Source organism: Strix uralensis, chromosome 15 (genome assembly GCF_047716275.1).
Source record: "Strix uralensis isolate ZFMK-TIS-50842 chromosome 15, bStrUra1, whole genome shotgun sequence".
In the NCBI taxonomy this organism is placed as follows: Eukaryota; Metazoa; Chordata; class Aves; order Strigiformes; family Strigidae; genus Strix; species Strix uralensis.
The window spans coordinates 18,949,726-18,968,957 of NC_133986.1; the positions used below are offsets into that span (position 1 = coordinate 18,949,726).

The window sequence follows — 19,232 nt, forward strand, 5'->3', positions numbered from 1 at the left end:
AGTTGTGTTTTAGATTATGTTTGTATAGAGAGGTGATATTTTCCATAAATTTTACTCTTTGGGGTGTTCTTTGAGGTTTTGTTTTGCTACTAGTATGCTTTCACTGGGTGGCTAGCTTAACTTGCTTTTGAAGAAATGTTATTTAGAAACAATGAATATGATACAAAACCAACAATCCTATGTATACGGGCTTTTTTAATCTGTCAGTTCCTTACTGAACTAGACCAGCATGCTTCCAGCATGTGTTAGTGCAGTGCCTGAAAAAACTGTACGGTAGTCTTAACCTTAAATTGTATTATACTGCCACGTTTGTCCAACTCTGGCCAGAATTTGTAGGAGAGGGTTGATCTCAGGATCACGTTGGGTTTTCTAAGACGCCTGAAGTTTATACCATCGAAGTGTGAGATTCAGATCAAATGGGAAAGTGAATGCAGTTACGCCATTTTCTTTATTGGGAAATCAAAGCATGAAAACTGGCTATATTTTTGTGACGAGTTTTAGGACAATTACAAGCAGGTTACTTACGCTATGCAGTTTTGTGTGGCTGTGCCTACAGAAGTGTCTTATGTCCCGCATGGAGCGGAGCTCTCACACAGGGAAGACTGGCAAGCGCAGCAAAGAGCCGAGACAGCGCTGCTGTGAGAATGTTACAGGTGCTTGTGTGTAAGGTCTTGACTATAACCAAGTGTCAAGAACTGTCCTATAAAATTTTAAGGGTTTTTTTTTCTGTAAATTTACAAATCGTCTCCTTTAACGTACTGAAAAAGACCTGTTCATTTTGTCAAACAGCTCAAAATGCTTAATCAGCAGTATGTTAGGTTTGAGGATTCCTCAAAGGCAAGATCTTGGTGCTTTTACTTTGACTGTTTGAAATGCAGCCGCGTTAACTTCAGCAGAGGTGAGTCCCTGTGACAAACTACTTGTTAGTGTCCATCTCCAGCGCACACCTTCACATGCACGCTGCCCGGACAGGTTTTACTCCAGAGCTGTGAGGTGGCCCATCCTCGGGGCTGAGCTGCCGCAATGCAAACTACTTACACAGCTTTGCAAGGCTGAAAGACTGCTGGAAACTTTTTCATCCGTTTCATAAATCCAAACTATTTCAGGTTTTAAGTTAGGTACTGTATGGGATCGTTTACATGGCAGAAGCTGTTATTGGCTTCCTGTCTCTCTGATCTGTGCTGGGCCTGCGAGGTATTAAGAAATCAAATTAGCATGTGTGTTTTGAGTTGTATGTGGAATGCAAACGTGCACTGGTCTGGGTGTGAACCAAGTTAATTTTGTGACTTCTGGATTTTGTGGTCCTGCTCTTTAGAAGTAGTAGCTAAGGAATTATTCTGTAAGTGCCAGGAATTACAATGAATAGTTTCCCCTGTTTAATCTTACATAATGTAAGCTCTGTGTGTTATATTTTGTAATGCATGCCTGGAGAAAAATCTCCTAGAATAAATTTCACGCTTATTTCATGAATTGTTTTTCCCTCGTGCTGTTGTCTAAATGTGACACTACCAGAAAAAATCATTTGCTATACTGAAATGGAGCCATTCTTAGCACCAAAAAGGAGGGAAACTTGTATTTCCTTCGTGGCTCTCCATCTGTCTGGGAAAGCTCTGCAAGTTCACTCCCAGCATTTCCCCTTTTTCCTTCTATGCCTTTCCCACCCAAGTGTAGATAGTCCTGACCAATAGCAGTGCTGACACAGATACCCTACTTTCCTGTGCTGATTACACCTTTGACTCCTTGGTCTAGAGTTTCGTGCCAATTTGCCATTAGGGCTTTGTTTTCCATGCCTTATTTACCTAAGTCTGTGAAAACAGTAGTTGTGTTGTAAAACGTACAGGGAGAGTTTTGTATATATGTAGCAAGTAGCTCCAAATATGTTAAACAATCCCCGGGGAGAACTTCTTAGCCAAGTTTTAGAAGTTTTACCTCTTTATATGAAGCTTGAGGTCCAGCATATTTGGGGGAGGGAAGGAAAAGAACAGGAGTCTTTCATTTTAGCTTTTCTGTATCAATTGCATATTGCACTAATGCTTCCCTGGAGTGCAGCCTAGTTAAACTTCAAAATTAGGGCAAGAAAAAAAAACAAGGAATGGTAAAAATGCAAGATGAAATTCTCACTTGTGTTATCTCTAAGAAGGAACTAACAGAGGCTGCAATGGTATAAATTAAGCATCTCAATCTCTGCAGTATGGTGTGAGCACCCCATGCAGCCTATCAGCAGGTGCTCTGCTTAATAAGACTTCTTCCTCTGACTTAATCTGTGAGACATGTGTTGAAAGACATCCTTTTGGGCACTCAGAATGATAAATGCATTAGGTTCACTGGCACATCTTGTTTTGTTTCCTTCTCTCCTCCTCCCCCACTGAAAGAAAAAAAGGGATTTCATCCTCTCTGAAATAGATGTTGCCTGTTACCTGGAGCTATTGCTAGGCTTTTGCCCAGCAAACTTTGTCTATATGGGAGACAGTTTTATGGGGGTGATAGATTTGAGCTGTTTGTTTGCAAATATTTTCTAGTTTACTGTTCCTTTATATAGTAGTGCCAAGCATACTGTTTTGCAAACTAGAAAGAGGAAAACTCTCTGCCTCCCTGAGGCTGTGTCATTGTGATGTTTTAATATTACAGAATGGACTATGTAAGAAAGGTACCGTATAGGGACTGCTTCATCTGCCACTGAAATAGGGTGCTATACAATGGTATACCACACCTTAGTACAGAAAGCAAAGAACCTTTTCAGTTGAAAGCAGGGGAAACTAAGCAGAATGCAGTAATCTTGGAACTTGCCCATGATTCAGAATAATAACTTTTAAAAACAGAAATTATTTTTATAACAGTGGTAAGTTTTCAGGGATACTGCAAACTAAGGTCTGAATCTGATGTTTCTCTCCAACTCCGCGGCAACTCAGTCACTCAAAATCTACTTGCTGCAAACTCGTCTGGAACAGACACTCAGGGAAGTGTCCTGCCAGTGTGTGCTTTGCAGAGGACTTCTGTCACTTGAGACTCAGGAGGACTGATTGAAATGCAGGTGATAAAAATCAGCTCTCCTCTATTTCACATCGCTTCTCCATGTAGTGTGACCATCCCATCCTTTCTTAATAGTTCTCAGGTGCTTGTTTGATGCTGGTAGAGTTGAGTATCTCCTGCTGAGCCGCTGCTGTTGCTGCTTCTTTCAACGCATTCATGTTCTTCAGCTCTCATCCATACACACTTCTTGATGAACCTGGCTTAGCTTGACATTTCGGAGGATTTTTGGAACAATAGATGTGCTTAGACACATACCAGAAATACAGTACCTTTTGAGATCACGATTTCTCTGGTATGTATGGCAGCATTCACTTTCCTTTTTCTTTTTTCTTTATTTTTTTTTAAGTAAAGTGATACTTGATGAACCCTTGATTCCTCTCATTTTGTGCATCCTTTCCAAAATGCCATAATAAAAATTCTTTGAAGTTCCTGGTGGAGCTTTAATGATATTTTGAGGTATTTTGCTGTTCTTTCTGCAACTGATTGTTTCTCATGTTATGGATTAGGTGAGAATATAGGTACCATTTTTTTCTCTCTGCCTGTTGCAGAAAAAAAACCCCCACAGTATGATGAAACCGAAGGTGGTGATTTCAGGACAGACACTGACTTGTTGTTATCAGACCTTTCAATAAAGCAACAAATGTAGGCACTTCTTCACTTACAGATAGATGTGCTGCTTTTAAGCTCGATCTTCTATGCACAAACTTTCCGCAATGTGTGTGGCCACTGATAAAGTTTGCATCACAACGCTCTGTGTGGTCAGGAAGGCCAATTTCTCCTGCTATTATCTCAAGAGTGGAGCTGGAAATACACCCTTGAAATATTTTATTTCCCCCTTCACTATGCCCACCTCCAAACGACTTTCTGAGACTGAGACAGTTTTGACTTTAACCTGTCCCCTGTCCAAAATCCATGCCTTTACTGTCTATGCGGAGCAGAGCTGCTCGTGCCATCTTTGCTGCTGCGTGAGGGTGACAAAATGGAAAGCAAATGTAATCTCAGTGTAAATACCTCTTAGAGGCAAGCTAAAGGATAAAATGTTTTCATTGCTGCTTTTGAGTGGTTCCAGAGACCTGGGGATGCACTGTGAGGTAACTGGAAAGGGTACTTGACTAGGTGGTAGCAGGGCACACTAAAGTCAAACAAAAGGGGCTAACTACCTAGCAAAATTGAAATGTTATATGTTAGGCAGGGACACACAATAAACTTAAGTTTAATTTACAACAGAACCTTACAATCTGATGTTACAAGGCCTCATTTCTATACATACAAATGCTGAATTGTACCTTAATCAAAATAGTGGTTATGATTTATTTTTCCCTCTGACATTATTTGCTTGTCTGGGTTGATATGACTTGCTTTCTTTGCCAAACCTCTGGATACTAGTATACATCCCTGTGGTGGCTGCTTTACACTTAATTTTTATGGAACCGTAAAAGGGGCAAATAAATATGTGATTGTTAACTGCTGCTTGTAACATCATTATAAATACAAAGCATTATTCATAAAATTTATAAATTGCTTGGCTTGGTAGTTGGAATCAATGCAGAAGACTTTCCATCAGTGTACTATAAGCACATACTGTCATGTGTAAGTGGTGGGAAACGGCGCTCCCCTCTTCCCAGTGTACCCTTACTCTGTGCTGCTGGTGATGTTACTGTTTTGCTGGTATGTCTGTAGGACTGATACAAGTCCTGTTGGTAGGTCCATTCACAGATACTTCTGTTAAAAGTTTTAGTGAGAATTTCAGAACACGAGAGCTCCCTCATCTTTCAAGCCTGGCTGGTGGGTAAATGATATGCTCGAAGCAGATTGCCACTGCTGAAGCACGTCGGACCCAACAGTTGTTACATGCAGAGGATGTTGAGGAAGCAAGTGAAAAAGAAGCTACTGATGTATGTAAATAGGCAGGATATTGGATGGCTGCAAGACACACCCTTGAGGAAGTGCAGATATGCATCCTTCAGAATATGCATATGTAGAGATCAGACCAGTAGTTGTGTTCAAATGAATACATCGCCTTTAGATTGAGTACTGCTCTTCCTGGATGCAGTAGCTTTCAAGTAAACCCATTTGTGTCTGCACATGTGCTCTAAATCTTGTTAAAGTGTGAGAATCCATACTGCACATGTGTTTTTAAATTACTTACGTTGATGCCATATAAAAAAAGTGTGTGTGCTTAAGTTATGCTTCCTAGAATAACCTTGTTTGTTTTTTATTATTTTGGAGCATTTAAAATTGACTTTGAGATGCTGGGTTTTCCCACAACTTGCATAAAATCCAGTACACCAGGTATAAACTGTAGCATGCAGTTGATCCAAAAAGGGGATACTTCTTGAATGGAGGAAAATTTGATAGGTGGAGGAAAGGTTGGAAACTGCTGTGGAGACATGTGGTTGTGGAAAGGGAAGTGCCGGTTTGATGCAGAAGCTAACAGAATAGAGAAGTGGGTCATTTATCTGGGTCAAAGTAAAAAGTTAGCGGGTTTAAAATTTTTATTTCAGTTGATCTATCAGTTTTAAGAGCAGAGCATCAGTTCCTAACCTGTGTGAGATCACTGAAGCTCCATCTCTGAAGAGCAAATGTTTAGCTGTCAGAGTCACGGAGAGGCCAGCTTTCCTAATACAACACCACAGGGCTGTATTTATTTTGGTTTGACCCCTGGATTTTTCTTTAATTTACTTTGGATAGAGAGACTTTTAATAAGACTTAAGCTGCTTTATATCACAGGCTTGTTGTTTTTAGGGTGGTTTTTTAACAAACAAAATTCTCTCTGTGCACATTTCACTGGTGAACGAAGCGAGGGCAACTGCCCTCTTGGCATGTGTCCTTACTCTGTTTGCCAGGACTGTTGCTTTTTAATGTTACTGTGACAAGTCGCTGTTACTGGGGGAAAAGATTGAGCGAGCATCAGATTTTTCAAGGGTTGGATAATCTTCTGTATGAAGCGCCGGGCCGCAGGGTGGAAAGCTGAGCAGTGTTCAGCTGCAGGCTTCCTGTGTGCTATCAGTGAAATCATTAAAACTCTGTCTTAAGTGGATTGCTTGAAGAGTGGGAATAAAAATACCTCCTGCTTCACAAGGGTGTGGAGGCCTAACTTGGACGTGCGACTAAAAGCGCATCACTGGCAAACGCCGCTGCCCCGGTGGGTGCTCTGGGACTGAGCAGCAGCACGTTATTCCTCACACGACTGTAGTTTCTTGGGTTTGTACAAACAGCAGCCATGTTCCCACCTGCTTTGATCGAGTGGTGCTGGGTTGGTGACAGCAGCAGTGGCAGGATTTGTGCTAGGTTTAATTCAACAAGACTGATGGTTTTCTGTTTACAGGGGAAGGTGCCTGTTTAGTAAAGGGACTGGAGTGCTTGGCTGTTCCTCTCTGGGGCACTGCCCCTTCCCACTGCACCGGTGTTGCAGGTGTACGTAAAATGGCAAACCCCCTGTTTTCCCCGAGATGTCACAGGTCAGGTTTTAGCATGTCAGAATAAGCGATGTCCTCCGGGCTTTGTGTTCTAGGTTATGTTATGCCACACCTGTCACATTTTTGGTTGTGATTTGGCTCTGAACGTTACCTCAGCAAGCTGTGGGTGCAGCTGCCTGTCCAAAAGGTGTGCGGCGGGGTGGTGGTTATGTGGGCTGGCTAAGGAGCTGGATGTGCAGTGCCTTTCTGAGGTCTGTTAGGAAAACTCACAGCAAAGCGGTTTCTCCATGTAAAACTACTGGTGTGCCACCACAGACCTTGTGTTTGGGGATGCTGCTTCATCATTCATAGTTTTGGGCCCCTCACTCCAAAAAGGCCATTGAATGACTCGAGTGTGTCCAGAGAAGGGCAACGGAGCTGGTGCAGGGTCTGGAGCACAGGTCTGATGGGAAGTGGCTGAGGGAACTGGGGGGGTTTAGTCTGGAGAAGAGGAGGCTGAGGGGAGACCTCATCGCCCTCTACAACTACCTGAAAGGAGGGTGCAGAGAGGGGGGATGAGCCTCTTTAACCAAGTAATGAGCAATAGGACAAGAGGTAATGGCCTCAAGTTGCACCAGGGAAGGTTTAGACTGGATATTAGGAAGCGTTTCTTTCCAGAATGGGTAGTCAGGCGTTGGAATGGGCTGCCCAGGGAGGTGGTGGAGTCCCCATCCCTGGAGGTGTTCAAGAGGCGGGTTGACATGGCACTTAAGGATCTGTCAGTGCTGGGTTAACGGTTGGACTAGATGATCTTCAAGGTCCTTTCCAACCGAGATGATTCTGTGATCCCTTGTCCTGAGGACCATTACGCGAGTGCCTGCTCTTCACTCTGGTCGTGATGGCAAGGTGGCTCTTGCTCTTTATGGTTTTACTCTCCTTCGCCCTTCCTCTGTTTAAACCCCTCTGATAAAGGTCTTGATGTCATTCGCTATGTAAAACCGTGCTTCTGGCAGATCTCGCCCTGCTCTTGGGCTAGCCCGGGCCCTTGCTCGGCACAGAGGCCCGAGGGCGCAGTGCCAAGCCTTGCTGCTAAAGGCGTCATTGTTCCCCTGCCTCAGCGGGATCCAGCGTGGCCCCGGTACGGGGGAGGGGGCCCTGTACTGCGACAGCAGCAGCCGCGGCTCTGCCCGGTGTCCCCCGCAGCTCCGCTTTGCCTCGCTCGCCTCGCGGTGCCGGAGGCCGTGGCAGAGGGTTTCGCTGTGGACAGCGCTGCCCCGGCCGGCGCCCTGCAGCGTGTTTCGGCGCTGCCCGGTGCCGCGGCGCGGGGAGGGTGGGCGCTGTGTGCCCCGGCCCCGCCGCCTCCCCGGGAGCGCGGCCGCCGCCCCGGCCCCGGAGGGGCGGGGCGAGGGCGGGGCCTTGGCGGCCGCCCGCCCCCAGCGCCGCTGCCCATTGGCGGCGCCGGGCGGGGGCGGGTCCGTGCCGGGGCGAGCGGCGGAGAGTCCGGGCCGGGCCGAGCCGAGCCGAGCCGTGCCCGGTCTCCCCCCGCCCCGCTCCGCTCCGCTCGGCTGGGCCGGGCCGCGCTCCCCGCGCCGTACCATGGTGGGGGATCACTGCAGCCTCCCCGGTGAACGGCCCGTCCTCGCCCAGAGTCCCAAACCCGGATTAAGCTGCAAAATGGTCCTGCAGGCGGTGGGCAAAGTGCTGCGGTAAGGACGGGTCCGGCGGCGGGAGGGGGGCCCTGGGCCCGAGCGGGGGCTTCCCGGAACGCGTGTGCGGCCCCGAGAGAGAAGGGCCGGGGCGCGGGGGGCAGCAGCCTGGCCCCGGGGCCGGGTCCTGCCGAGCCCGTCTCCTGGCGGGGGCAGCGGGGCTGCTCCGTCGCCGCAGCCCGGGAGGGTGGAAGCTGGAGCGGCAAGAGCTGCTCGGAGACAAACGTTTGTCCACCCATAGCCCCGCAGCCAACTTCTGTTTGGGCTCCCCGAGCGCTAAGTTTCCAGGCTGTAAGCAGACAGTGAAGGTCCTGGCTTTCCTGAATAAGAGTCTGACCAAGGCGCTATATATGCTTTGGCATGTTTTCTACAGAAATGTCGTAAGATGAGGGGAAAAAATTGCTCATGTAGCTCGGAAGGACTTGTGTGAACAGCGAGACGTGTATGACTGCTGGGACCAAAACCAGACTCTTTGGCAAAGGACGTGCAGTAATTTGATTCGGAGGAGTTCTGACCCGTTCTGGTTTGCAGGGAAAAACGTCACCACAAATATTAGGATTAGCAGCCTTGTTCTTCAACAACCGCAGCTTTTTATTTTGGTTAAGTGTGTCCAGATATTTTTCTGGGATCTACAAAGAATGGCAGTGCTGCTCCAAAACGGAGCCTTGTTCCTCCAGCGTAACTTTATTTGGCAAGCTTTCGTTTGTCCCTGTTTCCTGCTATCTGTTGCCAATTGTTAAATGTTTGTCAACAGAAACATTATTCCTCTCTTCCTCTGTTGACTCACGTCTCTTCTCTCCAAGCGAGTTTAGGGGAGCTATTTATTAAAGCAGAGTGTTCTGATCACAAAGCGGCTGAGCTCTGGCTGGGGCTTAAACTAGAGAAGTTCACTGGGCTTAAAAGTCTGGCTGGGTGAGAACTGCTTAGAGTTGCTCTTAAAGAGGTGCTGTATTGCAGTACTTCTTGGTTTGTTTTCTTCCCCTGTTAAAAATACTTTCCCGTAGAAAACATTAGTTTAAGGAATTCAGGTTTTTCAGGTTTTTAACAAGTTTAACGTCCCTTCTTTACATTTTTTGGGGGGTCGTGTGTCTATAATTCAATATGGTGTTACACAGCTGGTCATTTCATAAAATCCTTTGGCCAGCAGCTTGCTATTCATGCTGTGAACCTTTTGAAGTTTTTTGGTAGCTGTTCTATTGGCAGCACTCCCAGATGTAAATAGATGGGTGCCTCTGTAGGGAAGAATTGCCAAACCTTTTGTTTCAGCATCTATGGCAGTTTATTTTAAAAGTATAGGTAACTTCCTGTGACTTAGCAGTGAAACATGGATTTTTTTATGATTTGTTCAATGCACGCCTTTGAAAAAGTGTAACGTAACCTTGTCCTTTCTCCTCCAACTGGAGTACATGCAGAAACTGTGCATAATCTCGTTTGCTTCCCTGAGATTTATTTTCTATATATGCTATAAAACTGTTGTGAAAGCAGGAAAAAGTTGTTGTACATGAAGCGTTTTGGGCTCAGGAATTAATAGCATAACTTTATTTTGCTAAGCTGTTACTAAATGGAAGCAATTACTGTTTTGTAGTAGTTTTTTTAATGTGTCTTGTCATTCTGGCTTATTTCCTTTTGCACCCAGTTAGAGAGAAATGTGTAGTCACAAAAACTTTCTTTAGGTGCCAGACTGGTTCTCTTATTTCTTTTCTTGAATATACTTCAGATGCCTTACCTGACCTTATGTGTATTGCTTCAACTTGCTTTTCTTCAGTTTTTGTTCTGTAAAACATAAACTCATCATATTCTGAAAAAAGCTCAGCATAAGAGCACAGGTACTAGCTAGGAGCCTAGGTAAATACTAAGTCCAATAAAAGTTTCCCTATTGCAGAAGTTAGGGATTAGTGCTTAAGAAAGTGTGAGCCCAGTGATGGTGAAAAAAGGAACCATGTGGGACCTTGTTCAGGCCAAAAATGGTGGCTTGCTGATGACAGCTGTTGTGGGATTTCTTTGAACAGGGGCATCCACAGCTGAGCTTTGTCCACTTTATTGTTGGTAGAGGCGAACAGAGAGCTTAAAAACATGTTGAATGCAGAGGTGCAATACCAGCCTGATACGGAGTGACCCGCTCGCTCGTCAGCTCTTCTGTTGTAGTCGTATGGAGTTAAATGAGCCCCACATTACCGTAATGGTTTATCACCTATTTCACTGTAAGTGTATCGAATACCATCTTTCAGCCTGACCACTTAAAACGCTGCTGATTGAGTTTTCTGTAGTCTGTATAGAAGATGAATCAATACTAAACTTTGGATGAAGTAATTTTTCTTCTGTTGATCAGGCCTACAGATGGCTTGGTGATGAGATCAAAGGTTATCTTGCTTGTGTGTAGTGTGGTGTTACCAACAGCCTACTGCATTTTAGGCTTTTCTCCGGCGTAACCAGGAACCAGCATCATTACCGTTCCCTCCCAGCCCTCCACAGGCTGCCAAGGACTTGTAGAAATTCACAGTGGACAAGAGTGTCTGTCTTCTCTCTAACTTGCCTCCATTTCTGTCTCTCTCCTGGTTGTGAATTATAAAGCTCAGTTGTTCCAGTACGATACTTGATCATGATTTTCCTCCACAGCAAATTTGTATGTACTTATAACTCGCTCTCTTGAAGCTTTTAACGTGCAAGTTGTTTTCATTAGTTAGTAGGTCCAAGTCCTCCGAGCTGCTGGGTGCCAAATAGTGTCTGTGTCACACACAGGTAATAACAGCTGCCAAAGGAAACATCAGCACGGGGAGGAAACAAGGAGGGAAGTGTGAGGAAGCAAAAAGGCTTCAGGAGAAGCAGCAGCAGCCCTGAGAACCTGAGAAGAGTTTTAAAAGAGCGTGGGGAAAGACAACTGAACCAGAAAGGGGGAAATGTAACAAAAGCAACAGATGTGCGCTCTCAGCCATTCTAATTAATTTTTTATGAAAGCTACTGTTAGGTTTATTAGTCTTTTAAATTATTAGTGATTCAGCTATGAAGAACTCTGGAGATGCTTGTATCTTTCATCACATGGGTTAGTAAACCGTGTTTAACACTTCAGGGATGGGACCGAGACTACACACTTGCGATGATTAAAAAAAATTAAAATACCATTAGAAAAGTGTCATCTCCCCTCTAAATTAATCATAGCATAGCTGAGATGAAGTTACGTGTGTTCCTTAGCAGAGTGTTTAATTAGGGCTTTCGTTTCACTTCAGATGTTTTTGAAATATGTTAATCTCATTTTTCCCCTCTCCTGTAATGAATTGTGTAATTATTTAGCTCACGGTTAGGGAGGGATAAAAACAAAATGGATGCAGTTTTTCTGGTTTTTGTTGGTTTTTTTTTCCTGTAAGTTGGTGGTTCTAGAGAGAGGTAGAAGGGGAAAGGGAACAAAAAGTAGGATAATATTCCAAGTTTTTACTTTGTACTTTTTAACATTATTTAATTAACTGTTCAGGATTTTTGTGAAGCAGCTGGATACTGTTAGCTTCCTTGCAGAGGTGTGTGTTTTACTGGCCTCGAGCAGCACAAGTGGAAGGAAGACTCAGGCACGTGAGAGCTCTCCTTTGGTGCCAGCGGGTCACTGGGCTGGCCGTGCGTGTTCCTCAGAGCTGAGGCTGCTGACATCGGGACATGGTGTCCGGCCCGTGCCAGCGCTGGAATCTTGGTTTGGATGCTTAGTTTGGCTCAGAACGGCAGCGCATGTGCTGTGCCCTGGCACTTCGGGTCCTGCGCACGCTATCTTCAGAGACTGCTCCTCGTGCAGCATCGTAGCCAGGGTGTTTCCTTTTAAGTCTCCAGTGAAACCAAGTCCCTCTGGGATAGTTGATTAATTATTGGTGATACGGTGTCAGGAAAGAGGAATGATCGGGGTTACAGAGTTGTGATGTCATTGTGTAATGACTTTTGATAAAGTACAGTGTGGTTTATATGTACACATAGTCCAGGATGAGTGTGGGAATAGATAACTTAAAATTCCTCTTTCTTGTTAAGAGCCTCCCTTCTTACAACAACATGCAGGGATTGATTTGGATACCAACCAGAAAATAAAAGAACCAACCTCCCTCTTTTTGGGTAGGTGTGCCATTGCCATTACTAACAAAGTGGAGTTTTTACAGGTGCATTTCAAGAATGTAGTAATTTGTCTTCGGTGATAGTGTGATAATGATTGCTTCAGTCACATGAATTAGCAAGTTTGTGTTGGCATCCTGGATGGTTCTGTATATTTTTACATCCAGCACTTAGAATTTTTTTTGAAAAATTAAATTCCTTATCTATTCCTCAAATAATTCATAGCAAGATCAGAAAAAAAAACAGGTTAATCTTGACATTGGATTCTGTTTTTTAAGTGATCATGCAAAGTAGCCTTAAACGTGTTCATGAAACAGGACATAGGTGGGTAGAAGCAGAACATGTTTGATGTGGCTGCCTCTTCTCCACTGCCTTGACACTCATTGCTGAGGATACCTGTTGTCTGTGATGCTTGTGTTTATCAACAGGACTAAAGAAAATGTTTAAAAGATCAATCCTGTTTTATCCTAATTTAGGTAGAAACATTTTTCAATAATTTAGTCCAGTCTACACTATTAGAAAGTAATTAGGAAGAGTCTTGTTTAGCATTAGCTAATCTGATTAAAGCAGAAGTCTAGGGACAGGCAGAAAAGGGAGGGAGGGAGGGCAGCATGCAGGGAAGGGGTTATAGGCAAAGTGCTCTTCAGAACCATGTCAGCTATTTTCATCCTGTTCTTTTTCTTCCTCCCTCCCACAACTTTCCATTGTACCAAAATAGTTCAAAATGTTTATGGTTCAGGGCAACTGACGTCACTAATCGTCATGCTGTGTCTTGTTGAATATTTCTGTAACAGGAGCTGACTCCCTGTTCAATGACAGCCTTTCGGGACTCTCACCCAGCTACTGGGAAAGAACCAGTGACACGGTGGGGTGGTGGCATCCTGTGGTTTGGTGAAGTGTGACCAGGCAGGAGGGGCTTTGTGGTAGCTCTTCTGTGCCTATGAAAGCAGAGGTGTGCTTGTGGAGTCTGTTCTGTGGCAGGAGCGGGTGGCAGTGGAGGTAGGCCTGAGTGGCACTGCCAGCATGGTGGACTCGTTGGGCAGGGATGTGCCCTCCGGAACGGTGGCCCTCCCTGCTTGCGCAGGCGGGTGTTCCCCAGCATATGCATGTAGCAAAGTCTCTTCTGGTCATGGCAGCACAACTCATAGTGCTCTGCTTGATGTTCAGCCCCACTGTGAGCTGTCGGATGCTTCTGACAAAACCAGGTAACAACCTGGTCTCCTCCTGGAGCTCAGGACTTGAAGCTGTGCTCTGGAAAGATGCTGCGTGTCGCTAGCCATGCGGTGAGCCAGGCACTCCTCCGTTTCTCTGAGTCGTCTGGCTGTTCACTTGTATTCACTGCGGAGTGTCATGACCCTGGTCTGTTCATGAAAGTTGGTGAACCATGTACAATGTATTAACTTAATGAAGAAGTTGGTGTCTTTCTTCAGAGGTATTTATAACATTGAGCTGTATTTTGCTTATGTGTTCTATGTCCTGTGAAGCAATACCCAGAGGGAGAGGACTGCTAAAATTCTTCTGTGTGTTGAAATAACCCTGTAAGGAGTTGCCAGAGCTAGTATGAGAAGGGCACCTGCCTGAGGTTTAACAGTGTTTTCCTCTGTTTTAGGGGCAAAAGTATGCTGTTTTTTTTTTCTGAAGATCCCTCCTGGACACTTTAAGAAGAATAGATTTGATTGTAATCTCAAACTTCTGAAATTATTCACCCTTCTTTTATCTTGTTTCCTTGGTATGTGTTTGTTTCATTATAGGATTCACTCCAGATTTTAGCTTGTTTCTGCCTGGAAGGTGATTTCAGTTTATATACACGCAAAGTATGAGCATGCAACATTCATCCTTCTGGGAGTTGACTACAATTCCTGGTTTGTCTATTTGCTTCCTATGTTGTAATAGCCCATGTTTCTGGTGCTGCTCTTTATGGAGAAAGTATCTATTTCACAATTTCTATCTGCTGTCCTCTGGTATCTCAAACTATCTGTGCACCCCAAGGTCTTTACCAGGTAGGTTTGTAGGAGAAAAAAAACCCTCCGTGGAAGAGCTTTTCTCTTTGCATTCTTGATGATCTTTGCTGAAGAGGTGTAGTGTTATGAACATGGTCTTCTACTGGTTGTTGCCCTGTCTCAGTGATGCTTAAGACAAAATTTATCACCTTTGTGACTACACCAAAACAGAGTTTGATAAAGTGTTCTTTTGTTGAGGAGGATTTTTCTAATCCTTTTCCTAATCCCTGGTGCTGTGGGGCTCAACAGAATCTTAACTAAGACTTCAGCAAATTGCTATTAGAGCAGATGAGATGTTGCTTTTCTTAAGAGCTGCCAGCACCTAGTCTCTGAAAAGAGAAGGGTATAGGATGTATGGCTTAACTGTTTCTTCCAGCTTTCTGAAGGCAAAAATAGTTCTTGGAGTTAATGGAGTCCATTAACATTGGAGCTGGGTTGTTAAAGCTCGTTGGAAAATTCTGCTGTGTTGATTTTTCCAAGTTCATTTTTGTCTGGTACTGAAATAAGTTTAGAAGTGCTTTTGCTCAGACAGCAGGGACTGGTGGTAGCAGATGCTCCCCAGGTGAAAGGAACATTGTGGATGTCTGTGTAATTCCTTTTATTTTTAAAAAAGGAGGAATCAGCAGTGAGTGCAGCTGTCCTCAGAAAGGCAGGCAGTGACAGAATATTAAAATTCTTAGGACAGCTTAATATCTGAAAAAAATAATCCTGGCACACCATACAAAGTACAATGAAGAAAGAAGGCTTGGGTTTCTTCATGGTGATTTATAAAAATGGACACACAGGAGAGGTGACACATTAGGTGCACCTTGGTAGCTCCACTCACACTCCAGACACCCAGATCTGCTCTTCAGTCCAATGTGACCACAAAGTCTCAGATTCAGAACACCAAAGCCTTACAGGGATAAGTGCTGACAATCAGCAGGGTGCATTTGGCAAGACAGGGGAAAGGAAACTGATAAACAAGGTTTTGCTTGGTTCTTCTTTATAGAGAGTCCTCAGTTTTGATGTGACTGCCTTATTTCTTCAGAACAAACCTGTGCAGGGAAAAGATAAAGCTGGAGTCTTGAGACCACCACCTGTGTGGGACAGAGGGGAAACCGCATTCTGTCTCAACTGAAATATTTATTTTTCTGTTGTTTTTAGCATACAGAGCTTTTTTTCATGTCTAGGTACATCATTCAAATGCACCAGTTTTTAAATCCATGCATCTTAGTAGTTGAGCTACCTAACCTGTTAAGTAATTTCAGTTACAAGCTTTTTCAGAAGGATTCCTATTGATTTTTGAAGTAGAGGCTTAAATATTGAGAAGTAACTGGATCACCCAATGATAGTAAACTACTCTCTTTAGACACACTTCTTCACTGGCTAGGGACCATCTTTCTTTTCTTTGCAGTGAAACTACCAGCACAGCTACGCACGAGTAGCGTGGTTTCATCTCTGCAAAACCAGTATGAACTGTCGGTGGCTGCCAGGAATTGAAACGGGGCTTCTCGGGCGAGCGATGCAGGCTGTGTTTGAAGAGAGTTAGCTGGTCATAACCATCCCTTGTTTTGAGGGCTATTGAGTTGCCAAAGCTCTTGTAAAAGCATGACTTCACACTGTGTTTTGAGGAAGAATCTTAGATGTTGGTCTCTGCTTGTGTGAACTGATTTATTGCAAATCCACATGAAGAGTTAATGATACTGCTTTTCATTTGCATGTGCAGCCAAGAGAATGAAACAAATTCATCATGCAACTGTGCATCTAATTTTAATATTTATTTTTGAAAATTACTAGTTTTCCTTAACCAATTTCTTGGCCGAGCTTTCAGCATTTAATTAAAAGAATTAATTTGTATTTCAGCAAGCCCTTGGAGGTAACACTAGAAACTTTGGGGTTTTTCTGATTGCTAATGGATCAGTACGTGTCTGTAAAAGTGCTTCTACTTTAGCTTTTCAATCTCCTTGGAGTATCCTGACAAGTAATAAATTAGGGTTGGGAATCACTGCTGTCTCATGAGCTAATTAACAGTGGCTGATCTAACTGTACCAGTAATTAAACTATTATCCACCCTACTATTTTTTTCAATCAGTCATTCAAATATTCTTTGGCCCACAATTCCATAGAGTTTGTATTTTAAATAGATTTTTCTTTCTCTGTTGTACAGAAAGCAGAACTTTACTGTGCTGTTCTCTAGGAAATACTGAAACAGCTGGGTGCTGTTGGTGACAAAACAGAACAGCATTGCATCATTCTGTTGCAAAGTTTAAAAATTAACTACACAGATTAGTGAATGTTTTGTAGGTATCATTTGTTAATGAAAGTTACCCAATTAAGATAATGCTTTGATTCCTTTTATCTTCAACTCTTTCTTACCCTGTGGAGACAGTTTATGCCTTCTAACTATGGATTTCAGGTTTTTTGTTTAATGAGATAGTTCATGCTAAGACTGAAAGGCACTGTTTCTCATCACAGGATCTGATCTAAGGCATGCTAGGAGAGGTGGGACTTCTCTGAATGAACTTTGGTATAAATTAAAGACAAAAGATTAACAAAAGAGAAAGAAATCCATTTTTGATCTTCAAAGCTGCCATTGAGACAGAACTGACCTTGACCCATGGTCATTCCTAGTAAATAAATATCCTTCCTAATTAAAATGCTGTAGTTAATTTAAAGTGTAAGAGATGAGTGTTTGTGGAGCTGGATACAGTGGATGAAAATTTCAGGTGGGGCTGCTTCTTCACATTGGTATTTCTTTGCCCAACCTGTTCAATAACTAATGACTGGGTAGGTAATTGAATTCCTCACAGCTGTGTGTCTCTGCAACAAGATGTGTGTGCTAGTACAAATGCTTTAAAAGTGAGTTTACAGGTGCAGGCATGTGAAATTGCTAATGAATAGTGAAAACAATTTACAGTTTTTTCCCATGCTATATATCTAATTGCATTTATACTGTTTACTGAAGCTCCTACAAAAAAAGCTACGACGTTTGAAGTACCTCTGTTTCTGTGTACACTCTCAGTTGTGGTGTGCCCTAACACTTTTCTGTCCTATTAAACCACATTTTTTTAGATGTAAACCAGACAGTGTTTATGTGAAGGATTCAGCCATTGAAGTCCTGCTACTGTGTGATTACACATAGGTGATGTTTTCAAAGGTGGAACTGTAGCAGCAAGGCAGGTGATGAATTTGTTTTCACTCTTTTCTCAACAAAAATAGCAAACTTATCCTTCCGATGCAAGACACTTTTTGTGCTTAAATAGTTGTAATTTGCCCAGTCCTGCCAGAAGTAAAAGACAGTCCTTTACTGTTCCTTGCCTCTGGGAAGCTGAGAGAGACAACTAGACTGAGCTCAGCTGCGAGCTGACATGTTGCACCATGCTGAAAAATATTTATCTATTGAGAGCACAGACTCTTGGAGTGAGTATTCTCATTAACTGTTTGGGCAGTGTCATGCAGTCCATATTGCCTTCTTTCAGACTGCACAGTATAGTGATAAAGTATACTTTTAAACATTTTTGTAGACTTTAGAAGTTGAGAATGGTAAAATTCTGATTAGAAGTACACTAGACATTATATGTACCTGTCTTTCAAAACATAGTATGCAGGTAAGGTGGTGAGCTTGGCCTGCACATCTAACATATTTCCTTTGTTGCAAGTTTTCTTTAGGCTACAGTAGCCCTTAAAACTAGTTACTATTGTTAGATAAATGTTTTTCCCTGTACAAAGAGAGCTTGCCAGACAAAAAGGCAGTGAGTAAACTAAAACACATCCTACAAAGACAAACCTGTCTTGTGCCTTGGTACTGTGAGCAGAGTAGACTGTCTGCGTTTGTATATCTTGGGCTATATAGCAAGAAGTCTGACTGCTGAAGCCAGGTTGCCATGGTGAAATAATTCCCAGCAATTAAAGCACAGTTCTGTCCTGAAAAGCAACTCTGTGCAAGCTATGTTGTGAAATCCCACATTTATGAGGCCATGAGGTTTCCAAATCAAATTTGCTAGGTTTAGAAATAAAAAGATACTTTGCAATCTGCCAGCTCTACAAACTTCATAAGGGTTGGAAGATAACAGTGTCTTCAGTGGTTTATGTACTCTGGTAGTGAGCTCCCGCCCAGCAGAGGTGGACCAAAGTGTACTGCCTGTGCTCTTCTAGAAAGATAACAGTGCTGCATCAGAATAACCGGGAGGAGCAGTTGCTGCCAGAACTTGAATTTAATCATGATGCAGAAGTCAAAATAACTCTTAAGTGTGTTCCAATAGAAGATTACAGGATAATAAATAAAAAAAAAAATCACTGCTTAAGTTAATAAGCATGTCTGAAAACACCCAGGAAATAGATACGTTAATTAAGATGTTTCTGTGTTTTTACTACAGTACATTTACATTTTCTTTCAGTTCGCAGAGTCTAAAAACCTTAAAAGAGAGATACGGACTTTTTTTGCCAGTTAGGTTCTTTTTAGTTTTTGCTTGTTCTTTGCAAGCAATTTTTCTGGCCTCCAGAATTTCAAATCACGTGTCAAAAAAACACTATTCTGAGTCTTATAATAATAAACCTAACAGGCCTATATTTGCCTTCCCCGAAGTGTAAAAGGTGTTAAAAGCCACCCCAAAATTTGCTTGCTTTCAAATCTTGGTGCAGGTCACTTGTTCCCATGGCTGTACTGTGGGAGATCTCCCCACTGCAGCATGCAGTGTCTGTAACAGAATCAGGCTTGCTTTCTCTGCCACTGTCTGCCTTCAGTTGAGAGCTACTTTTCTCCTTTGCCTGTGTGTTTTAATTAAAGAAATTTAAGGTATACTATAGATGTCTGCCTTGGACTGAAATGCTTCCCAGTATAAAGAAAAAACTATTTATCTCTGACTTTAAAAGGTCCCTAGAGAGCCAGTTCAGATACAAACATGTACATGTGCAGATATCCATGGCTAGGTGAAATGAATCCTCTTCCTACTGTCCAGCTGCAGTATGGGAGTATTATTTAGCAGTGGAGGATGATGAGGAAGCATTTGTGTTGCTAGAATACGAATGACTTTTTT

General features: G+C 43.2%; 1 protein-coding gene across 4 annotated transcripts in view; it reads left to right on the forward strand.

Moving 5' to 3' along the window:
- Positions 1–19,232, forward strand: part of MOB2 (MOB kinase activator 2) — a 114,768-nt gene that overhangs the window by 74,928 nt on the left and 20,608 nt on the right. Inside the window, exon 1 of one of the 4 annotated variants that reach the window (XM_074884380.1) lies at positions 7,935–8,134. The exons of the other annotated variants lie outside the window; for them this stretch is intronic. Within the exon in view, the coding sequence (XP_074740481.1) occupies positions 8,025–8,134 (110 nt within the window). The 5' untranslated portion in view covers positions 7,935–8,024. Of the gene's footprint in view, positions 1–7,934; positions 8,135–19,232 lie in introns of those variants that run through there. 4 annotated transcript variants of the gene reach the window in all.